This window comes from Corythoichthys intestinalis, chromosome 17 (genome assembly GCF_030265065.1).
Source record: "Corythoichthys intestinalis isolate RoL2023-P3 chromosome 17, ASM3026506v1, whole genome shotgun sequence".
Lineage (NCBI taxonomy): Eukaryota > Metazoa > Chordata > Actinopteri > Syngnathiformes > Syngnathidae > Corythoichthys > Corythoichthys intestinalis.
The window spans coordinates 24,412,510-24,437,592 of record NC_080411.1 but is presented as its reverse complement, the minus strand read 5'-3'; the positions used below and the strand labels follow the sequence as shown (position 1 = coordinate 24,437,592).

The following is a 25,083-nucleotide window of genomic DNA, read 5'->3' as shown; positions in this document are numbered from 1 at the left end:
AAATATTTAATTGGAAGAACACCAGGAAAAACAAAGAATTTTCAAAATTATTTACACATTATTACTTAAAAAATGACATGACAAGTGTCTTTAGTCTAAAATACAAATTCCGTCTGTCTCAGTGAACTCTTGTGAAATTGATGCAGCGGCCCTACAGATAAGGACAAATAAGGAAAATAATTAAAATTAAGGGTCTAAAGAAAATAAAGTAAACTTATACATCAAACATGAAATTTATTGGTTACAGATCTTTCGGTCAATAGTTTATAATGTGAAAATCATGGATTTGCTACTTTTATTACATGATTTGATTAATCAGTCTATGCAGCTGACAAAAACTTGATTTACCAACACAATTACGAAACAACAAATAGGAAAATTATTTTCGTCTGATACAAAATTGTGTCAGAAATAGACAAAAATATTTTTTGCCATGCGTTTAATAGTTACTGTACACTGTATGAGTTTGTATTTGAATTGAACTTCTGAAACAAAAATTTATTAAGATACGCCTGTGATCAAAAATAGCATAAACCTTGTAATCAAATTGATGTAGTAGTTTGCAGGGTTGCTTACCGTAAACAAATCAAAATCAGCACATAATCAAATTAATAAACAATCAATAGTGATACACTCAATTGACTGAAAAATATTGTGGCAATTTAAAATTACCTTGTCGTGAGCTGTTGGCCTCATGATTGCCACTCTATCGTACTGCCTCCTCAACAATGCCATCAATGCATCAAAACGCCCCTGAGGAACACAAAAACAACTATATTTCACTGATGTTTATTTAATGCAAGAGTTGATTAGCCACTGTGACAATGACTGCATGTCTCACCTTGATGGGAGTGTACCATTTGGGCTCTGGTAGGGAGTTGTAAACAGGTGGAGGCCTTGGCGGTGGTCGAGGTATGATCTCTTCTTCCACTTCATCTGGCATGGTGACCACGGCATTCTTGGCTTTCTCCAGCCTTGATCCTTCCTCTGTGGAACCTTTTTGCCCCCAGCGTACCTACAGAACACAGTATTCAGTGAGGAAAATAAATATTTGAACACCCTGTGATTTTGCATGTTCTCCAATTTAGAAATGATGGGTGGGTTTGAAATTTTCATGGTAGGTGCTTGTCCACTGCGAGCAACAATCTAGAAAAAAATGAATCCAGAAATTACAGTGTTTGATTTTTTAACTGTTTATTTGTATTGTACTGCTGCAACTACGTGAACTCCTGTCTATAGGGGTGTGACAAAATATCAAATGGTGATAGATCGTAATACTTTCTATCCCAAAAGGTTATCGATATGCTCCTGTCAAGAATCGAGATATCGTTTTAAAAAGGTGTCAATTTAAAAAAAAAAAATTAAAAAAAATAGAAAGGCTAACATTGACGGTGCCTGACGCCCAATCCATTTAGACTGGGAACGTTTGTTCATTCAAAACCGGAGCATTCACAGTCATTCGGTCCGATTTTCGGGGCATTTACAGATCACTTGCTTTTAATTTTTGGGCATTTTGCAGGTCATTTCCTGTTGAGTTTGAGTCACTGCCTATTCATTTGGGTGATTCCCAGGTCAGTTCCTGTTCTGTAACGCAAAATAAACAGCAAGTGACCCATAAAATACCCCAAAATCAACAGGAAGTAACTGAAAATCAACAGGTAAATGACCTTAAATGGCCCAAAATTACTCATTGCCTGGCATTGGCTGCCACTGACGGCCATAGACGTTCGATCCGTTTGAAGTGGGAGGGATTCGTTCAATCGCTGCCACCCTCCCAGTTCAAATGGATTGGACGTCTACTAGTGATAAACTCATTCCAATTCACAGCAGAAGCTTGTTTTTCTGTTTATTAGTTTTTTGTAGAATATCCTAGAAGGATTTCCTGACCAATGTATCGAAAATCGTTGTATCGCTATATCGTCAGATCATTATTATCGGGAGCTTTGTATCGCCAATCGTATCGTATCGTGAGGTACCAAGAGGTTCCCACTCCTATCTGTCTATTAGGTAGAAATGTGAGCCACAAAGACCTGTTAGTCGCCTTTAAAAAGTACTTTTGAGTCTGACCTTTTGACCTGTATGAGGCGGTTAGCTGCATATAAACACATGTCCACACTATACACCACAAAAAGTTGTCAGAGATAGAATTGTAGACCTCTACAAGGCTGGAAAGAATTACAGGGCAATCGGCAAGCAGCTTGGTGATGTAAAATCCACCGTAGGAGCCTGTCATTCTCCCTCGGACTGGGGCTCCATGCAAGATCTACCTCGTAGGGTCTCACTGATCCTAAGAATGGTGAGGAATCAGCCAAGAACTACACAGGAGGAGCTGATCAACGACCTGAAAGGAGCTGGGACCACCATTTCCAAGGTTACTGTTGGTAATACACCAAGAGGTCATGGTTTATAATCATGCATGGCACGGAAGGTTCTCCTGCTTAAACCAGCACATGTCCAGGCCCGTTTTAAGTTTGCCGATGACAATTTGGATGCTCCAGAGGAGTCTTGGGAGAAAGTCATGTGGTCATATGAGATCAAAATGGAACTTTTTGGTCTTAATCCCACTCTCTTAGTGTTTGGAGGAAGAATGATGAGTACCATCCCAAGAACACCATCCCTACTGTGAAGCATGGGGGTGGTAGCATCTTGCTTCGACGTGTTTTTCTGCACATGTGACTGGACGACTGCACTGTATTAAGGAGTGGGTGACCAGGGCCATGTATTGTGAGATTTTGGTGAATAATCGCCATCCCTTAGTTAGAGCATTGAAAATGGGTCGTGACCAGTGTTGTTAATAACGGCGTTAGAATATAACGGCGTTACTAACGACGTTATATTTTTTCAGTAATGAGTAATCTAATTAATTACTTTTCTCATCTTGGCAACGCCATTACCGTTACTGAGGCGGGAAAAGCGTGCGTTACTATGCGTTACTAAGTTGGTTGAATAAAAAAAGTATGAGAGAGACGGACTCATAGAGACGAGAGAGCAGAGCAGGAGTGGGGAAGACGCCGTTGCAAATGCGATGCTAAGTGGTTCCAATAATACCTGTTCCTAGCCATAGCCTACAAACTACGCCCACATGATACGGTAGATATCACATATTATAGAACTAGATGCAAATGACAGACACGGCTGCATTGGCAACATGTTTTAAGGACTTCATGCGTTAGTAAACAGCCGCCATCTTAAAGCAGTAGACCTCTCAGGAAGGCTCTGATGTAGAGATCCTTCCTAGCGAACCTAAGTAACTTTTTTTTTTTTTAAATCTAAAATGCTCCAAAATCGGCAAAATCTTGATTTAAATCTAGCTTTAAATAATGAAACCGTTTTAAAACTTACACATGTTGAAAGTAGACAGAAGGGAACTAATGCAATAACGGGAGCAATTTTAACAACTTTAACGGTTGATTCACAACTTTAAATGACTTCCACACATAGCAAAGGTTACTATCTAGTTATCGCAATACCCTTGTGTCTAGTTAAGTAGAGGGTAAAGAGTTGGGCGAGGGCCAATTGTCCCCAAAACCCTTTAAACTTCACATTGTGTGACCTGTTTTTTTGTTTGTTTGTTTGTTTTTTTGAGAAAAAAAAAACATGAAAATTATCACTAGTAACTTTGCCAAGTAACTAATTACTCTCACATTCAGGTAACTGAGTTACAAACGCAATTACTTTATTTGTAACTGTAATCAATTACTTTTTTAAAGTAAAATTAACAACACTGGTCGTGACTGGGTCTTCCAACATGACAATGGCTCGAAGGGGACAGCCAGTATTACCAAGGAGTGGCTTCGTAAAACGCATATAAAGGTTCTGGAGGGGCCTAGCCAGTCTCCAGGCCTAAACCCAATAGAAAATCTTTGGAGGAAGTTCAAGCTCCGTGTTTCTCAGTGATAGCCCAGAAACCTGATTGATCTGGAGAAGATCTGTGTGGAGCAGTGGTGCAAAATCCCTTCTGCAGAGTATGCAAACCTGGTGAAAAGCTAAAGGAAATGTTTGACCTCTGTAATTGTAAACAAAGGCTACTGTACCATATATTGACATTTATTTTCTCAGGTGTTCAAATTATTATTTGCAGCATTATAATACAAATACATTGTTAAAAATTCATACACTTTGATTTCTGGATTTAAAAAAATTTTTTGTCTCTCACATTGGACAAGCACCTACCATGAAAATTTCAAACCTGACCATCATTTCTAAATTGGAGAACTTGCAAAATCGCAGGTAGTCAAATACTTATTTTCCTCACTGTATTTCATATATATAGAGTATAGTATATATTAGTAGTATAAGTCTACACACTCCTGTTTTTGGTATAAAACCAACATGATAAATAGTTTCAATACTTATTGCTAATACTAATGTGATTTGTTTTGCATGTTGAAAACATTTATTTAGTCACCTCCATGCGTTTGATTCCACCAGGACCTCTTCCTCCATAGTACGACGCATCAACTGTCGGCCACTTGTGTTTTGGGGACAACATTTCCTCTTGCTCCTTAACAATAACAGCAGTAGAAATGAGCCAAAAGACCAAAGACAGAATATTCACTGTACGTTTTAATCATACTTTTTCTTCTTTTAAATACGCAGCAATAAAAACAATGGAAATTATTTTTTTTCCAAAGACAATTTCAAGCTAATTTCTGAATCAAAAATAATGTGAAGGTTACAGATAAAATTCTTATTCATTGAAACCACCCACATCGTATCATCATAAGCCGCGGATGTAGTGTACTGTACATATTTACATCGATTCAGTGATGAGAGTACACGTCTTACATATTATACGTTATCTTGGAATTTTCCCATTTATCTTTTAATTTTGACGTTTGACACTCTATTAAATTTGAGATTTTAATATGTAAATCATACTGAAATACCGACACAATTAAGTTTGATTGCTAAAGGACCTCAGGAAATATTGCAGTACCAGTAACAGTCAGTAGATGTCATTGTTGCTGTATTTCCTAAATTGCAAAGAGCTACTGATCAAAAATCCCTCCACTAATCAACTACTGAATTTAAATATAATTTACCACTATACAATACTGTTGTTTTCTGATTATGTGTTTCATTCTTCTTTTCCATCCTTTGGTCTACTCACAAATATAGGAGGGGGAGGGGGAGGCGGGCGAGAGGGCGGAGGGTCTCGAATCACCTGTAGTGAAGAAAATCAAGAGTCACCTTCCAAAACTGCTATTGAGCTTGTGTAACCTAATACGTGAGCCCACTCACCACAGTGCAGCACAGAGGCCAGAACCACCAAAGTAGACCAAGAACCAGCAACAGCAAAAGAGCCAACAGCAGCCACAACACCCAAATCCCATCTGACTATCACATCATCACATCAAAAAAATCATCGACAATTGGAGCCAACGATTCAAGATAACAGAATTTCATTTATACAGCAAACTTTTGTGTGAGCATGTTTCACTGTATTCATTACCAGACTGATACTCACACATTTAGTGGCGTAGATTGTGATGGGAGCAGAGATGTAAGACTGTCCGTTGTTCAAACTGACCAGCACCTCAACTGTTCTATACAAGAAGATCAAGATCATGCTTTTATTGTCTCCTTTCATACACATTGAACATACCCAGCTTCTAGATTATTGACACTTGTAGAGAACTACACAACCAGTATTATTCACATTTTGGTGAGGATTACAATTAGGGCTGAACGATATTGGAAAAAACTGACATTGCAATTTTTTTTTTTGCAATATATTGGGATATGTACAGTACATTGCGATATTATAACTATAAGATAATTTTTTTTATCAGACTTGAATAGCTTTGTTTGGGAAGACTTTAGTTAGTCACTATGACCACATTGAATTCATGTCCAGATCCGATCACATGATCAGTAATGGCGCCAATTTTCAGAGGATTAGAATCAGGTGAAAAGGATCAATTAAAAAAATATACTAATTTTTTTCTGCTTGTACAGCCTCTCACGCTCTCACCTGAAAAGCTGTGCGACCAGACTGTTTTTCTTGGACACCAGTGCAGCTGGCATTTGGTACTTAAAGTTAACGATGATTGACAGGTTTGTAGCTTTGATCTGGTGAGAGACGCCTTGGTAGCTCTACAATCAAAGGCACAAACGTGTTAATCATAGTTAAAATTGGTACACAGTTTGAAGTGTGCAGAGGCAAGTCATTTATTGTGTAAGTGAGAGGCTGTTCTCGGCAGATTGAACATTTTTTTCAGTATCAGCTCGGGACTTTCTATCGGCAGATTCTCAAAATCAAGTGACCTGGACTCGAACTCGGGTGCAAAAATATGCCTTCAGGACATCCGTAGTATTCATATAATACCGTTTAATCCAGGCTAAGGGGATTTATCTGTGACTGATGAAGATGTGCGTATATAACAGGGGCCCAGGAAACCATGTCTCTGCACATTTGCTGCTTTTATGAATAAAAAAAACAAAGTTTACATTTAAAAAAAAAAAAAAAAGAAAAGAAAAACAATTGCACGTCCTTCGATGGCATTATTGCGCATGTGCACATTGCGATGGCGATATTTTGTGCAGGCCTAATTACAATTTAAGATCGAGATAGGAGCATTTTATTGCAGAACAAAAGACGGTAGGGATTGTGAAGGTTTCTATTTGAGTGTCAGACAGTAATGTGACCCATTAGCATGACACTTAATGTACACACAGTACTTGTTTGTCAAAGAAGCAAGCCTTTTTTCAACCATTTTTCAGCAACAAGTGTTTGATTTATATCACGCAAGAGTTTAAATCAGCTTGATGTGACTTCACTTGAGTTGGTGAACATAACTGATACAATCACAGATGTGACCATTCAACAAGATGTTTCATATTCTGGTTGAAGCTTGAAAAATGATGTGTGCATGTATGTGTGTGCGTACTTACTGTCCAACCTCATGAAGTAGCACAGGGGGAGGACAAATCAGATGACCATCTCCTACCAGTGATGCCTTCTGGCCTATGAAACAACCGAGAAAGTGTCACTCACGTTTCACTTTTTTGGGGTCTTCACATTCTGACATCCAAGTCGTGCAACTAGTTGACTTACAGTTGCAGTATTATATTGTTCTTTTAAATTCTCTAAAGTGTTTTTATTTTGTGTGATCATTAGAAAAATAAAGTGTAACAAACAGGATGAAGAGAAGTATGATCCAGTCATGTGGTGTTGTGTCATCTTCAAGAAATACTAATTCAAATCTTTTCCATCCATCTAATAATACAGTCTCCTCCTCTTTCCCTCCAGGCTCATAATGCCTCTTCTGTTTACTGGCTACAGTCGATAAAAGGCAGCTACTGTTTGACTCTCCTTCGGAACCCAGAGATGTGCACGTAATATAATGTCATCGATGAAGACAGACAGTAATTTGGGTATTTGATGAACAATAAACCTTGTTTACATTTGTATTAGCACAGGGTGGTGAGTGATGGTTCAACTTTTTGTTTTTTAATCGTTTCACACCATGCCAACATGACATATTGTCACTGTCATGTTGAAAGGGAAGACAACGCCTCTGTCATGCCCATCCCAGTGAATCATGTTTAATAAAGACAAATTAAAATTATCTTCCTCATGTGTAATGGTGAAGAAAAATTTAAATAAGAGCCAATGTTTTCAGGAACAGACCACACAAAATGGGACAGACATAATCATGCATTATTTAATTATTACATACTATCTCAGCATCTCAATATGCCACACATGCAAAATGGAATGCACTATCTCAGCAAAGGAGAAGTGCTCACTGTCACAGATTTAGACCATTTTGTGAACAATATTTAAGAGAAATGGTAATTTTGTGAATACAAAAATGTTTTAGATCTTTGAGGTTACAGTGGTATGAAAAAGTATTAAATATTAATGTAATAAGATATTAAATGTGATGGTTCACTTACTTATTTTTCCCCCTTCTGTCTTTGATTGCATACTATCCTCATTAAAATATGAAAACATATAAATGTTTGGGTGGCTTTAGTTAAAGCAGACAGTTTTTTCATCTGTGTGATTTTGACAACGATCAGATCACATTTGATGGTGATTTTATGCAGAAATGTGAGAAATCCCAAAAGGTTCAGATACTTTTTCCTACCACTAAATATGATGAAATGTAACTTTTTAATTGTTTGTTTGCACCTGAGTCTCTAGAAGTCTCCAAGACATCACGTTGCTATTTTAGTTGATAAATACCGGCTTTGTGCTCAACTATATAAAGCCCAGATTTACCAACAAGTATTAGGAACTACGAAATGAAGGGGAAAATGTTCCAATGCCCATGTCATTGTAACAAAAGCTATAAAATGCATTATCCTGACACAGAGCTGCCCTCCAAAACAAACTGAACCAGAGTGTGATTAACGAATATCTGACTTTTCATGAAACCTGAAAGTGTTTAAATTTTATTATTAGTCTGCTTTTAAGCACATTCTACTCACGGTAAGTTTCTGTTCCGACTGTGAGGAAGCAGAGAACATTGTCTGTCCTCTTTGATCCACTGAAGCCACTTCCTCTCAGCACCACATTAAAGGATTCTGCAGACATACACACATACTATCGTAATGCGGCGTTACTATACCGACTCATCACAGATACACACATACTACGTTTAATCATCTTACCATTGACGCAAACACTGGAAGGTTCTACTGTGAAGATTTCAGAACAGGACTGCTTTAGGATCTGAGTGGCGATGAATGTACATGTATACTCATTGCGCTGGACAAGAATGACTTGCACTGCTTTTTGTCAAAACTCACCGAGCTGACGACATCTTTGAGAGCATGGAAGCCACTCAACACAGGGAAGACTTGCTCCTTACTGTCTGCTATTTCAGCGAGCTGCAGCACAAAGAAAATAACTGTCAACTTATGACTAACCTGTTAACCTGTTAACTTAGAATATATAAATGCATAGCTGTGTATATTTCAGCATTCATTCAGCGACTGATTTGTTATCTGCAACAGCGTTTAAGGAGGAAAATAACATGTTTTCATCTCCTGCTTGACAGGAAGCCGCCTGGCTTTATTTAATTAGACCACTCTAATGACTTCCTGCTCTAAAGCTTATTATCAAGCCTTGTAGTAGATTAAATCTTTGACCTATGTTAATGCTGTCGTTAAATTATATATAATGTATATGTAATCATCCGCCTTTCAGACAGAAATCACCAAAGTGGAGCATTTTCTTGACCGTATGTGTGCTTAAAATCATTTGGTGTCAAAAACAACCCTGCCCTGTTAGGCCTTTGGTACTACATCAGAAAGTGACAAACCCTCCATTCCTACTAGGGATGTCCCGATCGCATATTTTTGCACCCGAGTCCAAGTCACCTGATTTTGAGAGTCTGCCAATACCGAGTCCCGATCCAATACCGAAACAAAAAAAATAAAATAAAATAAATAAATAAATAAATAAATAAAAATTTAAAAATTGAACAAAAGTTCCAAACATGTTACAGTACTGTACCTTTTACAATACTTCTTTTACCAAGAGTGTTGTGGAGTATACGTAAATATTAGGGCTGTCAAACGATTAAAAATTTTAATCGAGTTCATTACAGCTTAAAAATTAATTAATCGTAATTAATCGCAATTAATCGCAATTCAAACCATCTATAAAATATGCCATATTTTTCTGTAAATTATTGTTGGAATGGAAAGATAAGACACAAGATGGATATATACATTCAACATACGGTACATAGGGACTGTATTTGTTTATTATAACAATAAATCAACAAGATAGTATTAACATCATTAACATTCTGTTAAAGCGATCCATGGATAGAAAAACTTGTAGTTCTTAAAAGATAAATGTTAGTACGAGCTATAGAAATTTTATATTAAAACCCCTCTTAATTTTTTCGTTTTAATAAAATGTTTAAAAATTTCTATCAAAAAATAAACTAGTAGCCCGCCATTGTTGATGTCAATAAATACTTACACAATGCTCATGGGTGCTGAAGCCTATAAAATCGATCGCACCCAAGCGCCAGCAGAGGGCGGCAAAACTCCATAAAACACATGTGGGCATTTCATTGTACTGTCTGTCTGAGCGGGGCATGCGTGTTAATTGCGTCAAATATTTTGACGTGATTAATTTAAAAAATTATTAACCGCCTGTTAACGCGATAATTTTGACAGCCCTAGTAAATATTTGTATTTCTTTTGGCAATGCTATCGCATTTTAGTATTATTGTATTGTATTGGCCCGAATATAAGATGGCCCTGATTATAAGACGACCCCCTCTTTTTCAAGACTCAAGTTTTAAAAAGACTTTTTCAACACCAAATTAATTTTTATACAGAAAATAATTACAGTACATCTCAAACAAATGATTATAACAATATATTTGAGAGAAAACGCATGTTATTTTGCCTCATTCAAATCTTAATATCTGAACATTTAAATATATAAACTAAAGTGCGATCATATTCGTAAATGAATGGCTTCTGGTTTTTGAAATGTAAATAAACCAATCTATTGTGATAAAACAACAAAATTGCAATTAACTGCATTAACCTTCAAAGTGAGGTCTAACTGTAACTGTAGTCTTGAAACAAATCTGAAAAATGAAAAATATTGCAATAAAATAATGCAAACTGGTTAAACTTGAGAGTAGCTGAGATTTGTCATGACAGAACATTACTCCTCAAGTTCAGCATTCGCTTCAATGATATCTGGCGCCATCTAGCATTGTGAATGGGTATAATGTCTAGACCGCGAATATAAGACGACCCCCACTTTTTCAGTCTTATTTCGATGCAAAAAACACCGTCTCATATTCGGGCCAATACGGTACTTTTTAACCCCTAAAAATAAAAAAAAACATATATAAGTGTACTACCTAAAACAGTGTGCTTCATTGTGCATTGCCTGACAGCCAGCTAACATTGAATGTCCTCCAATAAAACACAAGGCTTGGTCTGTTCTTGTTTTCATATGAAGTTATTTGTTTAGGTTTGTGAAACTCTAACAAAGAAACATGCATGCATTCAACACAACTGCGCAATAGACGTTGGTGTACAAATACTGTAGGAGCCTAAATAATGGTTTAGTTAATTATTTATGTTAATTGTGATTTATTTATTTGTTTTGCTGTTTTGTTTTGTTTTATTTATTTTATTATTTATTTATTTGATTTCATAAAACAAGCTCGTGACGTCATGTTTGACGACGTATGCGGAAGGAGCTGTGTGTGTATAAAGTTGCGCTAAGGCATAAGGAAGAGCGCCACACAGTTTTTGACCTCTCTCTTTCTCTCTCTTGGCTCTCTCGATAATTTTCTATTTCTCTCTATTTGACGTTCAAAGTGGATAATTTTTGTTTCCTCATTCTCTCGGTTTGCTCTTTTGTTTGCGTTTTGGATATCGCTCTGTGGAGTAGTTTTTTATTGAATTAAAGGAAAGAACTACACGAGCAGTGGAAGTATTTTTTGGAACCTACATATACCACGTAGACACCACACTTCACTTAAGCTGCAAGCTATAAATAAGTATAGTTTAGGTTCCATACAGCAGGAGTTCCTAAAAAATTTCATTCATTTAGCTTTTACCTGTAAACACACATGTCCTGCACGTTAACAGATTGGTATGGTTGTGAAATACTTATATATAGGAGCCGTTTACATGAGGTTCTACGAGAATACGAAAAATTTCATATTTGTATTTATATGGTTCCGTCTCCATTCAAACAATGTCGCAATTCCGTGTGTAACAAGGTAGTATTCATACAAGGCCCTCGGGGCCAGTGCAGATTTACAATGATGCACTTTGACCCCAACAACTTCCTCAGCCCGGAAGACAACATACCCGCCCACTCCAAGCAATGCAATTTTTCTTTTGCTCCAAAAGGCACAAAAATGGAAACAATCAACATATTTAAATTAGGGCTGTCAAAATTATCGCGTTAACGGGCGGTAAATAATTTTTTAAATTAATCACGTTAAAATATTTGACGCAATTAACGCACATGCCCCGCTCAGACAGATTTAAATGACAGTACAGTGAACTGCCCACTTGTTAATTGTGTTTTATGGAGTTTTGCTGCCCTCTGCTGGCGCTTGGGTGCGACTGATTTTATAGGCTTCAGCACCCATGAGCATTGTGTAATTAATAATTGACATCAACAATGGCGGGCTACTATTTATTTTTTGATTGAAAATTTTACTAATTTTATTAAAACGAAAACATTAAGAGGGGTTTTAATATAAAATTTCTATAACTTGTACAAACATTTATCTTTTAAGAACTACAAGTCTTTCTATCCATGGATCGCTTTAACAGAATGGTAATAATGTTAATGCCATCTCGTTGATTTATTGTTATAATAAACAAATACAATCCTTATGTACCGTATGTTGAATGCATATATCCATCTTGTGTCTTATTTTTCCATTCCAACAATAATTTACAGAAAAATATGGCATATTTTATAGATGGTTTGAATTGCGATTAATTGCGATTAATTACGATTGATTAATTTTTAAGCTGTAATTAACTCGATTAAAAATTTTAATCGTTTGACAGCCCTAATTTAAATTGAAAATCTTATAAAAACAGTAAATTAAAGCCAACATTCCGCCATATTTGATGTTTTTAATGTTTAGTAGCATCGCTGTGCACGCCCAATGTTACATGTGCGAGTGCTGACGTTATCGGCGCAGAAGCTTTCCATTGATATGGATGCGGAGCAAGGCCCCTGAAGCCCCCGCAATCCAATCCTTCACTTTGGATCCCGGATTCAATGGTTTGTGTCTTTGCTTTCCGTTTACGCCGACGCCATATGAAGGCGTGGCTATTCCGCAACACAGTCATTGCGTCTTGGTGTCGTGGAGTCGCCATATAAACTACCCTATTGTTTCCAAGGCTGAAACTTAACAGCATGTTATGCATGTACATGCACTCAACAGTGTCAATGCGACCGACAGGCTGTGTACTATGAACTTGAATGAGCGTGTGTTCCAAACTGCGTCACACAATTGATGCACTGAATTACTATGACCACAAGATGGCAGTAACGTACTGCAAAATGTCAACTGGCTCTTAACACTCACGACTCTAGCCAGCGCAATAGGTTTTTTTCTAAATTAAAAACCTGATACTTTTCATTCCATTCCGATCCATTTCCAATCACGTGATCCGATCAGGCACATCCCCAATTCCTATATCAGTACTTTTATGGCTAGTGAAAAAAGTGGCTAGTATTTTCTTTGAGATCGGATGTGATCGGTTAAACTTTAGGACACAGATTAAACATGATCCTTTCATCTATGTAGTCATTGGCAAGCAAACAATCACAAACACACACAGGGAGAAATCCAAGCATTGAGTAAAAACATGTCATCCAAGAGAATGTTTTCACAAAAACCCAGTCAACCTTAACTTGAAAGACATGAAGACTCTTTTAGTGAGGCCTCATCTGACAAGCCAAAAACACACATAAAGGCACCGCGAGAGACAAATAAACCCCTCAGTGTGACAGAGAGAACACATAAAAGAGCTCCTACCTGCTTGTGGTCAAAGTCCATGACCCCGACGCAGTAGACTCGAGCTCCAAAACCTCTGGCCTTGTCAGCCTGGCAACAACGCAAACAGCAAGTCAGATAACATGGAAAAGAAGAAGCAGACATTGAAGGAACTTACAATAAAATAATGATAGTGAATTAATCAATATATTTAAATCACTTCCACCCATCGACGATAATGAAAGGTTTGTGTATGACTCCATTTAACTAGAAGCAAATATGTTAACAACATGTTTAGCATTGTGTTAAGTGGTATTTAAATCAAGGGCGTATGTTTGCATAGGGACGGTAGGGACATAACACTAGCAACTTTTCATGATGGTCAAATTATTCCCACCAACTTTTAAGTAGAGATGTCCGGATCGATCGGGATGCCGATCGATCGGGTCCGATCACGTCATTTTCAAAGTATCGGAATCGGCAAAAAAATATCGGACATGCCTTTTTTTAATATATATATACTGTATATTTTTTATTTAAATTGTTTTCTACTTGTATTTAACGTTACAGACATAATATGTTACACTCATCCAGAGTCTTTAGTTTAAGCTAGTCAAATTTATCCCGATAACGGCGGTAATTAATTTTTTTGAAAATGTATCACGTTAAAATATTAAACACAATTAATGCATGCGTTGCACGATCCACTCACGCATTGTCGCGCTCAATCTGTAATGGCGCCGTTTTACCTATATGGAGAGATAAAAGGCAGCGTAAAATAAGTAGAGTGAATTTTGGCAGCCTTTGAAGCCTATTATTAATAGGTTAAAGCCTTACAATCCCACTCCCTACGATAAGCAATATAATGGGAAAACAATGTGGGGAAGCAAGGTAGCAATTGATCTTTGTCTTAACACCTTAAGTTATTACCCAACGAAGAGAAGATATATCAATTGGTAGCACTATGCACAGTCATGGTTCCACTTCCCATCATGCATTTGGGCATGGCCTTCAGTATCATTTACTGAAAGCTCAACAAATACACTAGATGGCAATATTTAGTCACAATATACAAAGTCACAAGTCTTTCTATCCGTGGATCCCTCTCACAGAAAGAATGATAATAATGTAAATGCCATCTTGAGGATTTATTGTCATAATAAACAAATACAGTACTTATGTACTGTATGTTGAATGTATATATTCGTCAGAGTTTTAATCATTTTTTTCTTAATGCTTTGCCAAAATGTATATGATTGGGAAAAATTATCGGGAATGACTGGAATTGAATCGGGAGCAAAAAAAAAGCAATCGGCTCGGGAAATATCGGGATCGGCAGATACTTAAACTAAAACGATCGGGATCGGATCCGGAGCAAAAAAACATGATCGGAACAACCCTAGTTTTTATATTTGCTTACGCTGCCTTCACGTGGTGTCATAATTATGGTAACTATCACTTGCTGAGTCAAAAATTGCATGTCAACGTCCCCTCAAGTCGTATTTTCAACTGGAGAATTATTTCATTTTCTACAATACATGAGTTTACAAGATTTTTTACTTTTCAAAACACTGACCCGCTGAGTGTGCCATTCCATTTTTTTCCCCTCAAACGCATGTTTGATTGGCTGATGACTTGGCCCCCCCCCCCCCCCCACACACACACACACACACTCATTCACAACCCGACAGAAACATGCCGCCTCCCCCGCCCTCTTCAAAGACTAGGGATATTACAAGTTTTTTTTTTTTTTTGCCAGCAGCAGCCACTGTAAGTAATGTAAAAAATTGTCAACGTTGTGGACGTGGGTAACACTCCACTAATTTTGCTACTGCTACAGTGCTTCAAGTCGATTTTACTCAGATTTCTTGGAAGAAAAACAGCTAGCAAAAAATAAGCTTAACAGACTTATTTTAAGCAAAACGTTTGTGTAATTAATCTTAAAAGAAAAACTTGTTTGTCAGAAATGTTCTTAATTCAAGAATGAATGTTCAAAACATTATTTGAAAGATTTTTTTTCTTGATTTAGGTGAAAAATGACCAACTTTTAGATGTATGGGCTCAATATAAACAAATAGTAATATTTACTTCAAGTAAGTGGAAGAATCTGACACATTAATCTGTTAACTAGCCTTTAAACACTCGAAAAAAGATGGCGAAAATTTAAGGGTGTCAAACAATTAAAATTTTTAATCAAGTTAATTACAGCTTAAAAATTAATTAATCGTAATGAATCGCAAATCAAACCATCTATAAAATATGCCATATTTTTCTGTAACTTATTGCTGGAATGGAAAGATAAGACACAAGATGGATATATACATTCAACATACGGCACATAAGTACTGTATTTATTTATTATCACAATAAATTAACAAGATAGCATTACCAGTATTAACATTCTGTTAAAGCGATCCATGGATAGAAAGACTTGTAGTTCTTAAAAGATAAATGTTAGTACAAGTTATAGAAATTTTATATTAAAACCCCTCTTAATGTTTTCGTTTTAATAAAATTTGTAAAATTTTCAATCAAAAAATAAACTAGTAGCCCGCCATTGTTGATGTCAATATTTACTTACACATGGGTGCTGAAGCCTATAAAATCAGTCACACCCAAGCGCCAGCAGATGGGGACAAAACTCCGACAAACACAACAAGTACACATTTCAATGTGCTCTGTGCGTTACTTGCGTCAAATATTTTAACGTGATTAATTTAAAAAATTAATTACCGCCCGTTAACGTGATAATTTTGACAGCCCTAAGAAAATTATTTGACTACATTTAACAAAAATTACCAAATTAAGACGTAATAAATTTGCAGGGTGAAAGTTAGTATAGGTCAATACAGATTTAATTTGCATTATTCATTTAGACTATCAATTAATTAGGTTCATATTGGTGAGAAATATAGCCCTGACTCCCATTCACCAAATATGTTTGGTCTTATTAATGTCCCATCCCCAGCAAAAAGTGTACATGCAGGTTATGCTGTTATATCGTCCCTACCAATATTAAGACCAAACCTACGCCCTTGATTTAAATGCACTCCATTATTGAACAGTGGTATTAAAAATTTAGGTACATTACAGAAATGTCACATACCTCACATTACGATACCTGCAAACTACAAATGTGTAAGAACGTGTGTGTGTCACCTCCTGTACACTGAGCTCGAAGGGGTAAACGTCCAGCTTGCCATCAGTCAAAACAATGATGATGCTGCGAGATGGTGTCTTTTGCGTCTTCATCTGCGCTGACACCTGACGAGATGAAGTCAACAGTAAACTGCGTGAGCGTGTACATTTGATTGTTGACCCACTATTAATCAAATCGACATTATCAAAGGAATGCTTCCTCGCTACGTACTGCTTTTAAGCCTTCGTGCATATACGTTTCGCCAGCGGGGTTGATTTGACTCAGTTTCGTCAAACCCTCATCTATCTTGGACCTGTGGAGCCAGAAACCACATTGTGGACAGCACAGGTTAAAATAAACACAATGTTGATAAGAGTGCAGTTTCCGTGTAATTTGGTTATCTGTGGTTTTGAAAGAGGAGGAGAAAATACCTGTCTCCAGTTAATGGAAGGATTACAACTGCTTGGGCTGAAAATACAATGTAGGACACTCTCATCCTGGGACTGAAACACACACATTTCACGAGGAAATATCAGTTCAGAAGTTAGTGCACATGTAGTTACTGCATATTTCTTTATATTATTCAATGCTTGGGTAGCAGCATTCCAAACGAGCTGTGATGTCTTTAGATGTAATGTCAGTGAGAAAAAAGATGGTTATAAAGAACCCCTTAATTGTCCGTCTCAACTTTTAGGTGATTTTCATGAAAGATACGCATTACGGTAATGAACGACATTTACCCAAGCTAGCTTAAAATAACACAATGAGTATTAACTCAGTATTTTTTTTCATTAACAGTTTGAGCTCACTTATATTTTATTTTCATTAAAATATCTAATTGATTAATGTATAAAATCATGTAATATTACACATTATGGTAATGATCACCTTAGGTGGGGAAGTAGGCGTAAATAAATACAGTGCCTTGCGAAAGTATTCGGCCCCCTTGAACTTTTCAACCTTTTGCCACATTTCAGCTTTCAAAAATAAATTATTTAAAAAACAAAAACACTGTGATTATGATGGGACCATGAACAGTAATGAAAGCTGGATACTTGGACACTAGATTTTGCTTGAATATATTTTATTCAAAGTAAGAAACCATTATAGTTTATCATAATCTGCTAAATTATAATTTAAAAAAAAAAAAGTATATTTCTATGAAATTAATTGAATATTTATGAAGCTGTATTGAGGTGAAAACAGCAAAGCTTTTCATGGACGCAGTACAGTAAATGGTAAATGGTGTTATACTTGTATAGCGCTTTTCCACCTTTCAAGGTGCTCAAAGCGCTTTACACTACATCAAATTACGACTCAAAAGTTAAAAAACATACAAAATACTATTTTGGTAACAAATCAGGGTCTTGGCAACATAATAGACATAACCATCTTTCAACTGAAAATTAACTACAGTGGTACCTCTACTTACGAACGGCTCAACATACAGAATTTTCAGGTTAAGATACGCCTAAACAGGAAAATATTGCCTCTTGTTACGAAAGAAATTTCAGGATACAAAAGGCAAAAGTACAGTATGGCTGGTACTTGCAGCTCCCAGAGTTTACTGACCGTAACATACTTATAGCTGCTCTGCTTATCACTTCTGGCAACCAATTGGCTAAGAGGAACCTCTACTGTATATGTATCTTTCAGTCAGAAATTGATTAAGTTACAGTAGCTTCATGAGGATCAACCAATGGGTACTCGTACACAATTCTGTAAGAGCCAATTCCAAAGCAGCATCAACAAATTTCTCTTATACTGAACAAAGGTGTATGAGCGTGATACAAAATGTATTCACATTTAGAAAATTCTCAATTAAATCTATATATAGCAACTTACCATAGATGCTCTGTCATGAAACAATTCACACTTGACCAGCAACATTTGCCAGCAGGCAAGTGTTTAGTGATTTTATGGAGAAGCCTGAAATACTTTCTTTTCTTCTGACTTTGTGGAAACAGTATGAGGAAGGAACTTTTCTGTTCTTGTGTGATGTGCTTCAGTGTACAGATCATTGTCCAAAAAAGGCCTGCTTGGATGATTTCAGTGTGGGAAAACTAACTGGTCCATCACACCAAGTCCTCCAACAATCGAAACGACTTTGCATACAGTAGACATACTCCGGCATCATGAACAAAGTATTCCCAGAAGAGAGGAAGCTGTTATAACCTACCCCATATTTTCATTCATGTTTCTTCCTGTAGGTAAACCATTGCTTCTATGAACCATGAATTTAAAGCCACAATACACAAAACAGTAGTACGCCCCAGTCTGTCGTGTCTACTGAAATCAACGCCACCTCAACATCTGGCCAAGTGTTATGATTTTATATTTAGTAAGATACTATTAAACCTAAAGATATCACACACACCCTCTCCACCATTAACCAGAAGGGGTTTGGAGTCTTGTCTGACATGTCAGCTTCCCCAAATAGATTTGCCCTACTTTTTTGCACTCCCATGTGTGTTGTACTTTAAAAGACCAATAAAAATCCTTTGCCTTTTGTCTTTACAAAAAGTTGTTCAGGGGATGTACCATATGCAGGGAAATTAATTTGTACAGAAATGTACTCTATGAAGAGAAATGTCCTCTAAGGACACTTGTTAGAAAAAAGTCTCTTTACCCACCTGACAAACTTATTGGTGAGCTGCCTCACAAAGTCATAGATCTCATGCCAGTGTTCCGACACGCTGCCTGACCTATGAAGACAATCAGCACAGACAGATACACCAGAAGGTAAATTTTTGCAACATATGTATGTATTCCTGCAACTATCGATCATTTTAGTAGTCGATTAATCGATGAACTAGTCAGTTTGAATAATCGAGTAATCGGATAAGGAACATAAAATAAATAAAATACCTGACCTGAGCATTGAACGGTATAAAATAAATAAATAAATGAGGATATACGTACAACAAAAGAACAATTGGCTAACTTACATAGCAAAAGTCCGCTAGTTTAGATGCTATAAAGTGCCGTTTTTTTTTTTTTTTTTTTTTTTAACAATGCTCTTAACAAATAGTTCAAACACATATTCCCACAAAAATGGCTAAATATACCTTTAAACTAAAATACGAATGCATTAAAAAACATTAGCTCTAACAAAAACTTAGCTTATGCTGGTCTTAAAGGGAGCAGCTGGATTCAGCCATGTGAAATGAGGCAGACTAGAGGGCAGTGTATCTACCTAAATCAATAAAACTAAATGCAAACACTTTCAAAACAAACCATTACAACGCCACTTTAATTAAACGAATACTAGAGGCAGCAAAATTCATTTTGAATATTTATTTTCTGATCGAATACTTGAGTTAATCGATTAATCGTTGCAGCACTATATGTTGATCGTTGCAGCACTATATGTACGCAAAGTCTAAAAAGGAGCAAAAAACATAGCTTTTTTCTTCACGTTGTATTGTCTTGCAATATAATTGCTTTCCACAAAATCAAGTACACATTCATACCATCTACATCATATTAATGGTGGCATTAACAATTATGACTATTGTTTTGATCAACTCTGACATTTACTATTTTTTTATTGTGGCTGTGCTTTGCGTGTGTCTTGTATAGTGGTGTAAATAGCCAATTTCATGACGATTCAATTGTTTGTTTGTTTTCGGTACAAAGATTTGCCATTATTAGAAAGTCCGGCACGTTTAATTTGATCCAATTCAATCCAAGCGGCTTCGATCAATTTGATACAATATTATGGGCACATTTAACAGGTACATTTCACGTAAAGCAATAGAAATTACAAAGAAATGTTGATGTTTTTTGACTATCCTTTTGCGAAAAAGTTTTAGAATTTTAAATGAAAACATTTTTTTGACAAAATAGCATCTCTAAAAGGTGTTATTGTTTGATGTTTTGTGTTGTATTTAAACTCGACTTTACTTAACTGAAACAGATAGCTGTATCGTTACCTACACTTGTGTCGATAAATAAAGGATCAAAAATAATGGTGTCACAGCCTTGCTTGATAACGTTACACTGCTGGTCAAAAGTATTGACACCACTGCTATTCTGTCAGATAATTCTCAAGTTCGGAAAACGACTGCAATTACAAATGCTTTGGTAGTAATATCTTCATTTATTTTGCTTGCAATGAAAAAACACAGAATACAATTTAAAAAAAAATAAAATCATTATCATTTATACAAAACACCAGAAATGGGCCGGACAAAAGTATTGGCACCCTTTGAAAAATCGTGTGATGCTTCTCTAATTTGTGTAATTAACAGCAACTGTTACCTACCTGTGGCACATAACAGGTGGTGGCAATAACGAAATCACCCTTGCAGCCAGTAAAAATGGATTAAAGTTGACACAACCTCTGTCATGTGTCCTTGTGTGTACCACTTTGACCATGAAGAAAAGAAAGAAGACCAAAAAACAGTCTGAGGACTTGACAAGCAAAATTGTGAGGAAGCATGGGCAATCTCAAGGCTTCAAGTCCATCTCCAAAGTACTGAATGTTCCTTTGTCTACTGTGCGAGGTGTCATCAATAAGTGTAAAGCCCATGGCATTGTGGCTAACCTCCCTAGATGTGGATGGGAAAAAAAATTGACGAGAGATTGCAACGAAAGATTGTGTCGATGGATAACCTCGACTAACATCCAAACAAGTTCAAGCTGTCCTACAGTTCGAGGGTACAACAGTGTCAACCCGTACTATCTGTTTGTGTCTGAATCAAAAGGGACTCTATGGTAGGATATCCAGGAAGACACCTCTTCTGACCCAGAGACATAAAAAAAAAGCCAGGCTGGAGTTTGCCAAACCTTACCTGAGAAAGCTAAAAACATTTTGGAAGAATGTTGTCTGGTCAGAAGACACAAAAGTAGAGCTTTTTGGGAAAAGGCTTCAACATTAAGTTTACAGGGGGAAAAAAAACGAGGCCGACAAAAAAAAAAAAAAAAAAAAAAAAAAACACGGTCCCCACAGTCAAACATGGCGGAGGTTCCCTGATGTTTTGGTGTTGCTTTGCTTCCTCTGGCACTGGACTGCTTGACCATGTGCATGGCATTATGAAGTCTGAAGACTACCAACAAATTTTGCAACATAATGTTGGGCACGGTGTGAGACAGCTGGGGCTCCCTCAGAGGTCATGGGTCTTCCAGCAGGACAATGACCCAAAAACATTTCAAAAAGTGCTAGAAAATGGTTTCAGAGAAAGCACTGGAGACTTCTAAAGTGGCCAGAAATGAGTCCAGACCTCAGTCCCATTGAACACCTGTGGAGAGATCCCTAAATGGCAGCTTGGAGAAGGCACCCTTGAAATCTCAGAGACCTGGAGCAGTTGGCGAAAGAAGAGTGGTCTAAAATTCCAGCAGAGTATTTTAAGAATCTCATTGATGGATACCGGAAGAGGCTGTTTGCAGTTATTTCATCTAATGGATGTGCTACCAAGTATTAGGCTGAGGGTGCCAATACTCTTGTCTGGTCCATTTTTGGAGTTTTGTGTAAAATGAGAATGATTTGATTTTTTCCCCATTGTCTTTTGTGTTTTTTCATTGCAAGCAAAATAAATGAAGATATTACTACCAAAGCATTTGTAATTGCAATCATTTTCTGGGTGAAATTGAGCATTGTCTGACAGAGTTGCAGGGGTGCCAATACTTTTGGCCAGCATTGTACAAACTACAACAACATTACAACAAACATTACAACCTTAAATAAGTACCTTACTGCTGCAATTTAAACCAGTCTTCATGATTTTAATGAATTGGAAATCACTCACCATCAAGAGCATGCAATGAGTTAAATACTGTGGGGATAAAATAAAAACTGTTTGTCTTTGTTACTTGGCACAGTAACAAGTATGTATGTCTTTTTATTCATTTTATTTTCATATAGTTTTTATTAACATTGTATTAGTGCTGAATGATATTGAAAAGAAAACTAAAATTACGACTTTTTGGGGGTTTGCGATATATTGCGATAAATATTGCAAAATTAAAAATAGAAGAATTTTCACCAGATGACTTGAATAGCTCTGTGTGGGAGGACTTTGCTTGGCTCACCATGTTTTTGCATTAGTATATTCCATTCAGTATTCTAGTAGATCGATTTCCCATTTTTTTTGTACATTTATCCTCGTATTCTTCTTATTATTTTTTTTGTATTCTTTAAATCAGGGGTGTCCAAACTTTTTGCAAAGGGGGCCGGATTTGGAGTGGTAAAAATGTGGGGGGCCGACCTTGACTGACGTCCTTCATGTAGAACAACATATTTAAGCAAATTTTAGCCATTCTGTGTGTCGCATTTGCGTTATTATTTTTTTAAATTAATAATTTCAACAATCTCGCAACTAGCCTTTGTGGCGCTCTCTTTCATCTCTCGGGCTCTTGCGAAATACTGCTGCTGTAAAATTAAACTAACTTCAAGTTGCTTCAATTTCTCGCTACGTATCTCCCCTGTTATCTTGTCGTACATGTCAGCGTGTCTTGTTTGGTAATATCAACTCACATTGAACTCTTTAAAAACAGCGACTGTGTATATCTTAGGACTGACGAGGTACTGTTTGTGTGTTTAAGTATGTTTTTTTTTTTGTGTTAGCAAGTATGGTTTGATTTGTATTTTCTGTTTTGGGGGGGGTATTGTTCTTTATACATTGTCATATAGTTTGCTAGTTTGATTCCACTGCTTAGAAATGAATGCTCAATGTAACATGTGACTGGAAAACAATAAAAAACAAATTTGAAAAAAAAAAAAAAACAGCGACTGTTTCTTTGCAAATGAGGCAGACACAGTTGTTGCGTGTTTTAGTGAAGAAATATTCGAATTTCCATCTACCCTTGAATCGTCGGCCGTCGCAGTCAGCTTTGTTTTTTTTGTTGATTCTCGCCATTTTAGAAAATTGGGAGTAAAGGGTCACACGGGGCAATGTTGCTTAGAGTACTGCTGCCTTTTAGTGGGTAAATGAGGAGAAGCATTTAGTGTGGAAGGAACTTCATATGCTGGTAGCAGTACTGCTGACCAATTCATTAGGTCTGTGTGCGGGCCAGACATTATTGATTTTATGACAGAGGCTGGGGGCCGGATAAAATTTGACCGCGGGCCGCATTTGGCCCCCGGGCCGGACTTTGGACATGCCTGCTTTAAATAATATATCATATTCTTCATCATAAAAATGTTATCTTAGTTTCTGTATTTATTATTGTTGCATTATAGATTTAAGGTGTTTCAATTTAATTCTATTTATTATTCATTTATTTAGGAACTGAAAGTGCAAAAAATGGCAAAACCGCGATATATGATTGTATTCATATAATACCGTTTAATCCAGGCAGAGGGTTTATCTGTGAATGATCAAGGGATACAGGGAGCCATGTCTCTGCACACTTGTTGCTTTTATGAAGCATAACCAAAGGTTTACATGTTAAAAGAAAATAATAATTACCACACATCCTGCGATAGGACTATTGCGCATTTCCACATCGTGATGGCGATATTCAAACAGGCCTACATTGTATTAAACATTTATTTTATTTATGTAAATGTATTCATTATTATTTAAAAAAAAAAAAAAAAAAAAAAAAATGAATGTTTAATAATTAAAAAATTGCTACTATTTGTTTGTTTGGTTTTTTTAATGAAAAAAATAGTTTCCCTATAAAGGGTTATGGGTCTTACATGTGGTAAATAAATATCCAAAAATAGTCTTCTTCTATAAAGGGTTAAATATTGTAAGTGTCAACTTTTTAATAGCCGTCCAGTGTCCACTGTAGTGACCACTGTCCCTAAAAGGGTTAAGCATACAATTAAGGATGAGAAATTACTGTATGTTTGGATGTTAGCTGGAACTATGGATGATTCCGTATCTTTGCAGGTGACAGGTAAGAGGTGTGGCATACCCTGGACTGGTCACCAACCAATCATGGCACACAAACAACCAATCACACCTAGCGACAGTAGTATAGTCCTAAACTAACATTTTCAATCAAAATATGTGCATATTAAGAAACCTTTCATCATACAAATGCCAACATAAAGATCATTACAGCCACATTAAAATGTGTGTCCCCCAGCTTGGTTCAAGTTAAGGGTAAAGGGTAAAGTAAGGTTAATGTTGCAGTGGAGCAACGGGAACATGCGAACTAAACACAACCATACATGGACAACGAATGGACACTGCAATAATGTTCACGCTCATATGTCATTACCTGTCCAAAACAAAATAAACGTCGAATGCACCACTGCAGGACTCCTCGTCGTCCTCCGAGGACGTTGAATCCACTAAAACGGCCGTCAAAAAAAGACTGATTGTGCAGCACATCAAAAAACGACCCATAATCCTCACGCGCAAATGTTGTGCTGCCAGACCTAAGCTGTTTTGCTTTGTTTCTACTATTATTATTATTATTTTTTTTTTTTTTAGTTTAAGAATTCTTCAACTTCATGGTATGCTTCATTATCCCTCTTGGTGACTCACATCCTGAAACACGCGTATTGTGGTACAC

The 25,083-nt window shown here is 36.6% G+C and overlaps 1 protein-coding gene across 1 annotated transcript; it reads right to left on the bottom strand.

The window, feature by feature from the left end:
* Positions 1-19: 19 nt before the first annotated feature.
* Positions 20-25,083, bottom strand: LOC130905629 (anthrax toxin receptor 2-like). The gene is made up of 17 exons (XM_057819192.1): positions 24,787-25,083; positions 19,245-19,316; positions 17,043-17,114; positions 16,843-16,924; positions 16,632-16,736; positions 13,515-13,583; positions 8,764-8,844; positions 8,626-8,686; positions 8,443-8,538; positions 6,898-6,970; positions 5,471-5,549; positions 5,245-5,340; positions 5,114-5,167; positions 4,409-4,504; positions 842-1,015; positions 673-753; positions 20-151 (listed from the first exon to the last, which is right to left on the bottom strand). Exons 1-17 carry the CDS (start codon positions 24,912-24,914, stop codon positions 119-121), a joined length of 1,452 nt encoding a protein of 483 aa, XP_057675175.1. The 5' UTR covers positions 24,915-25,083; the 3' UTR covers positions 20-118.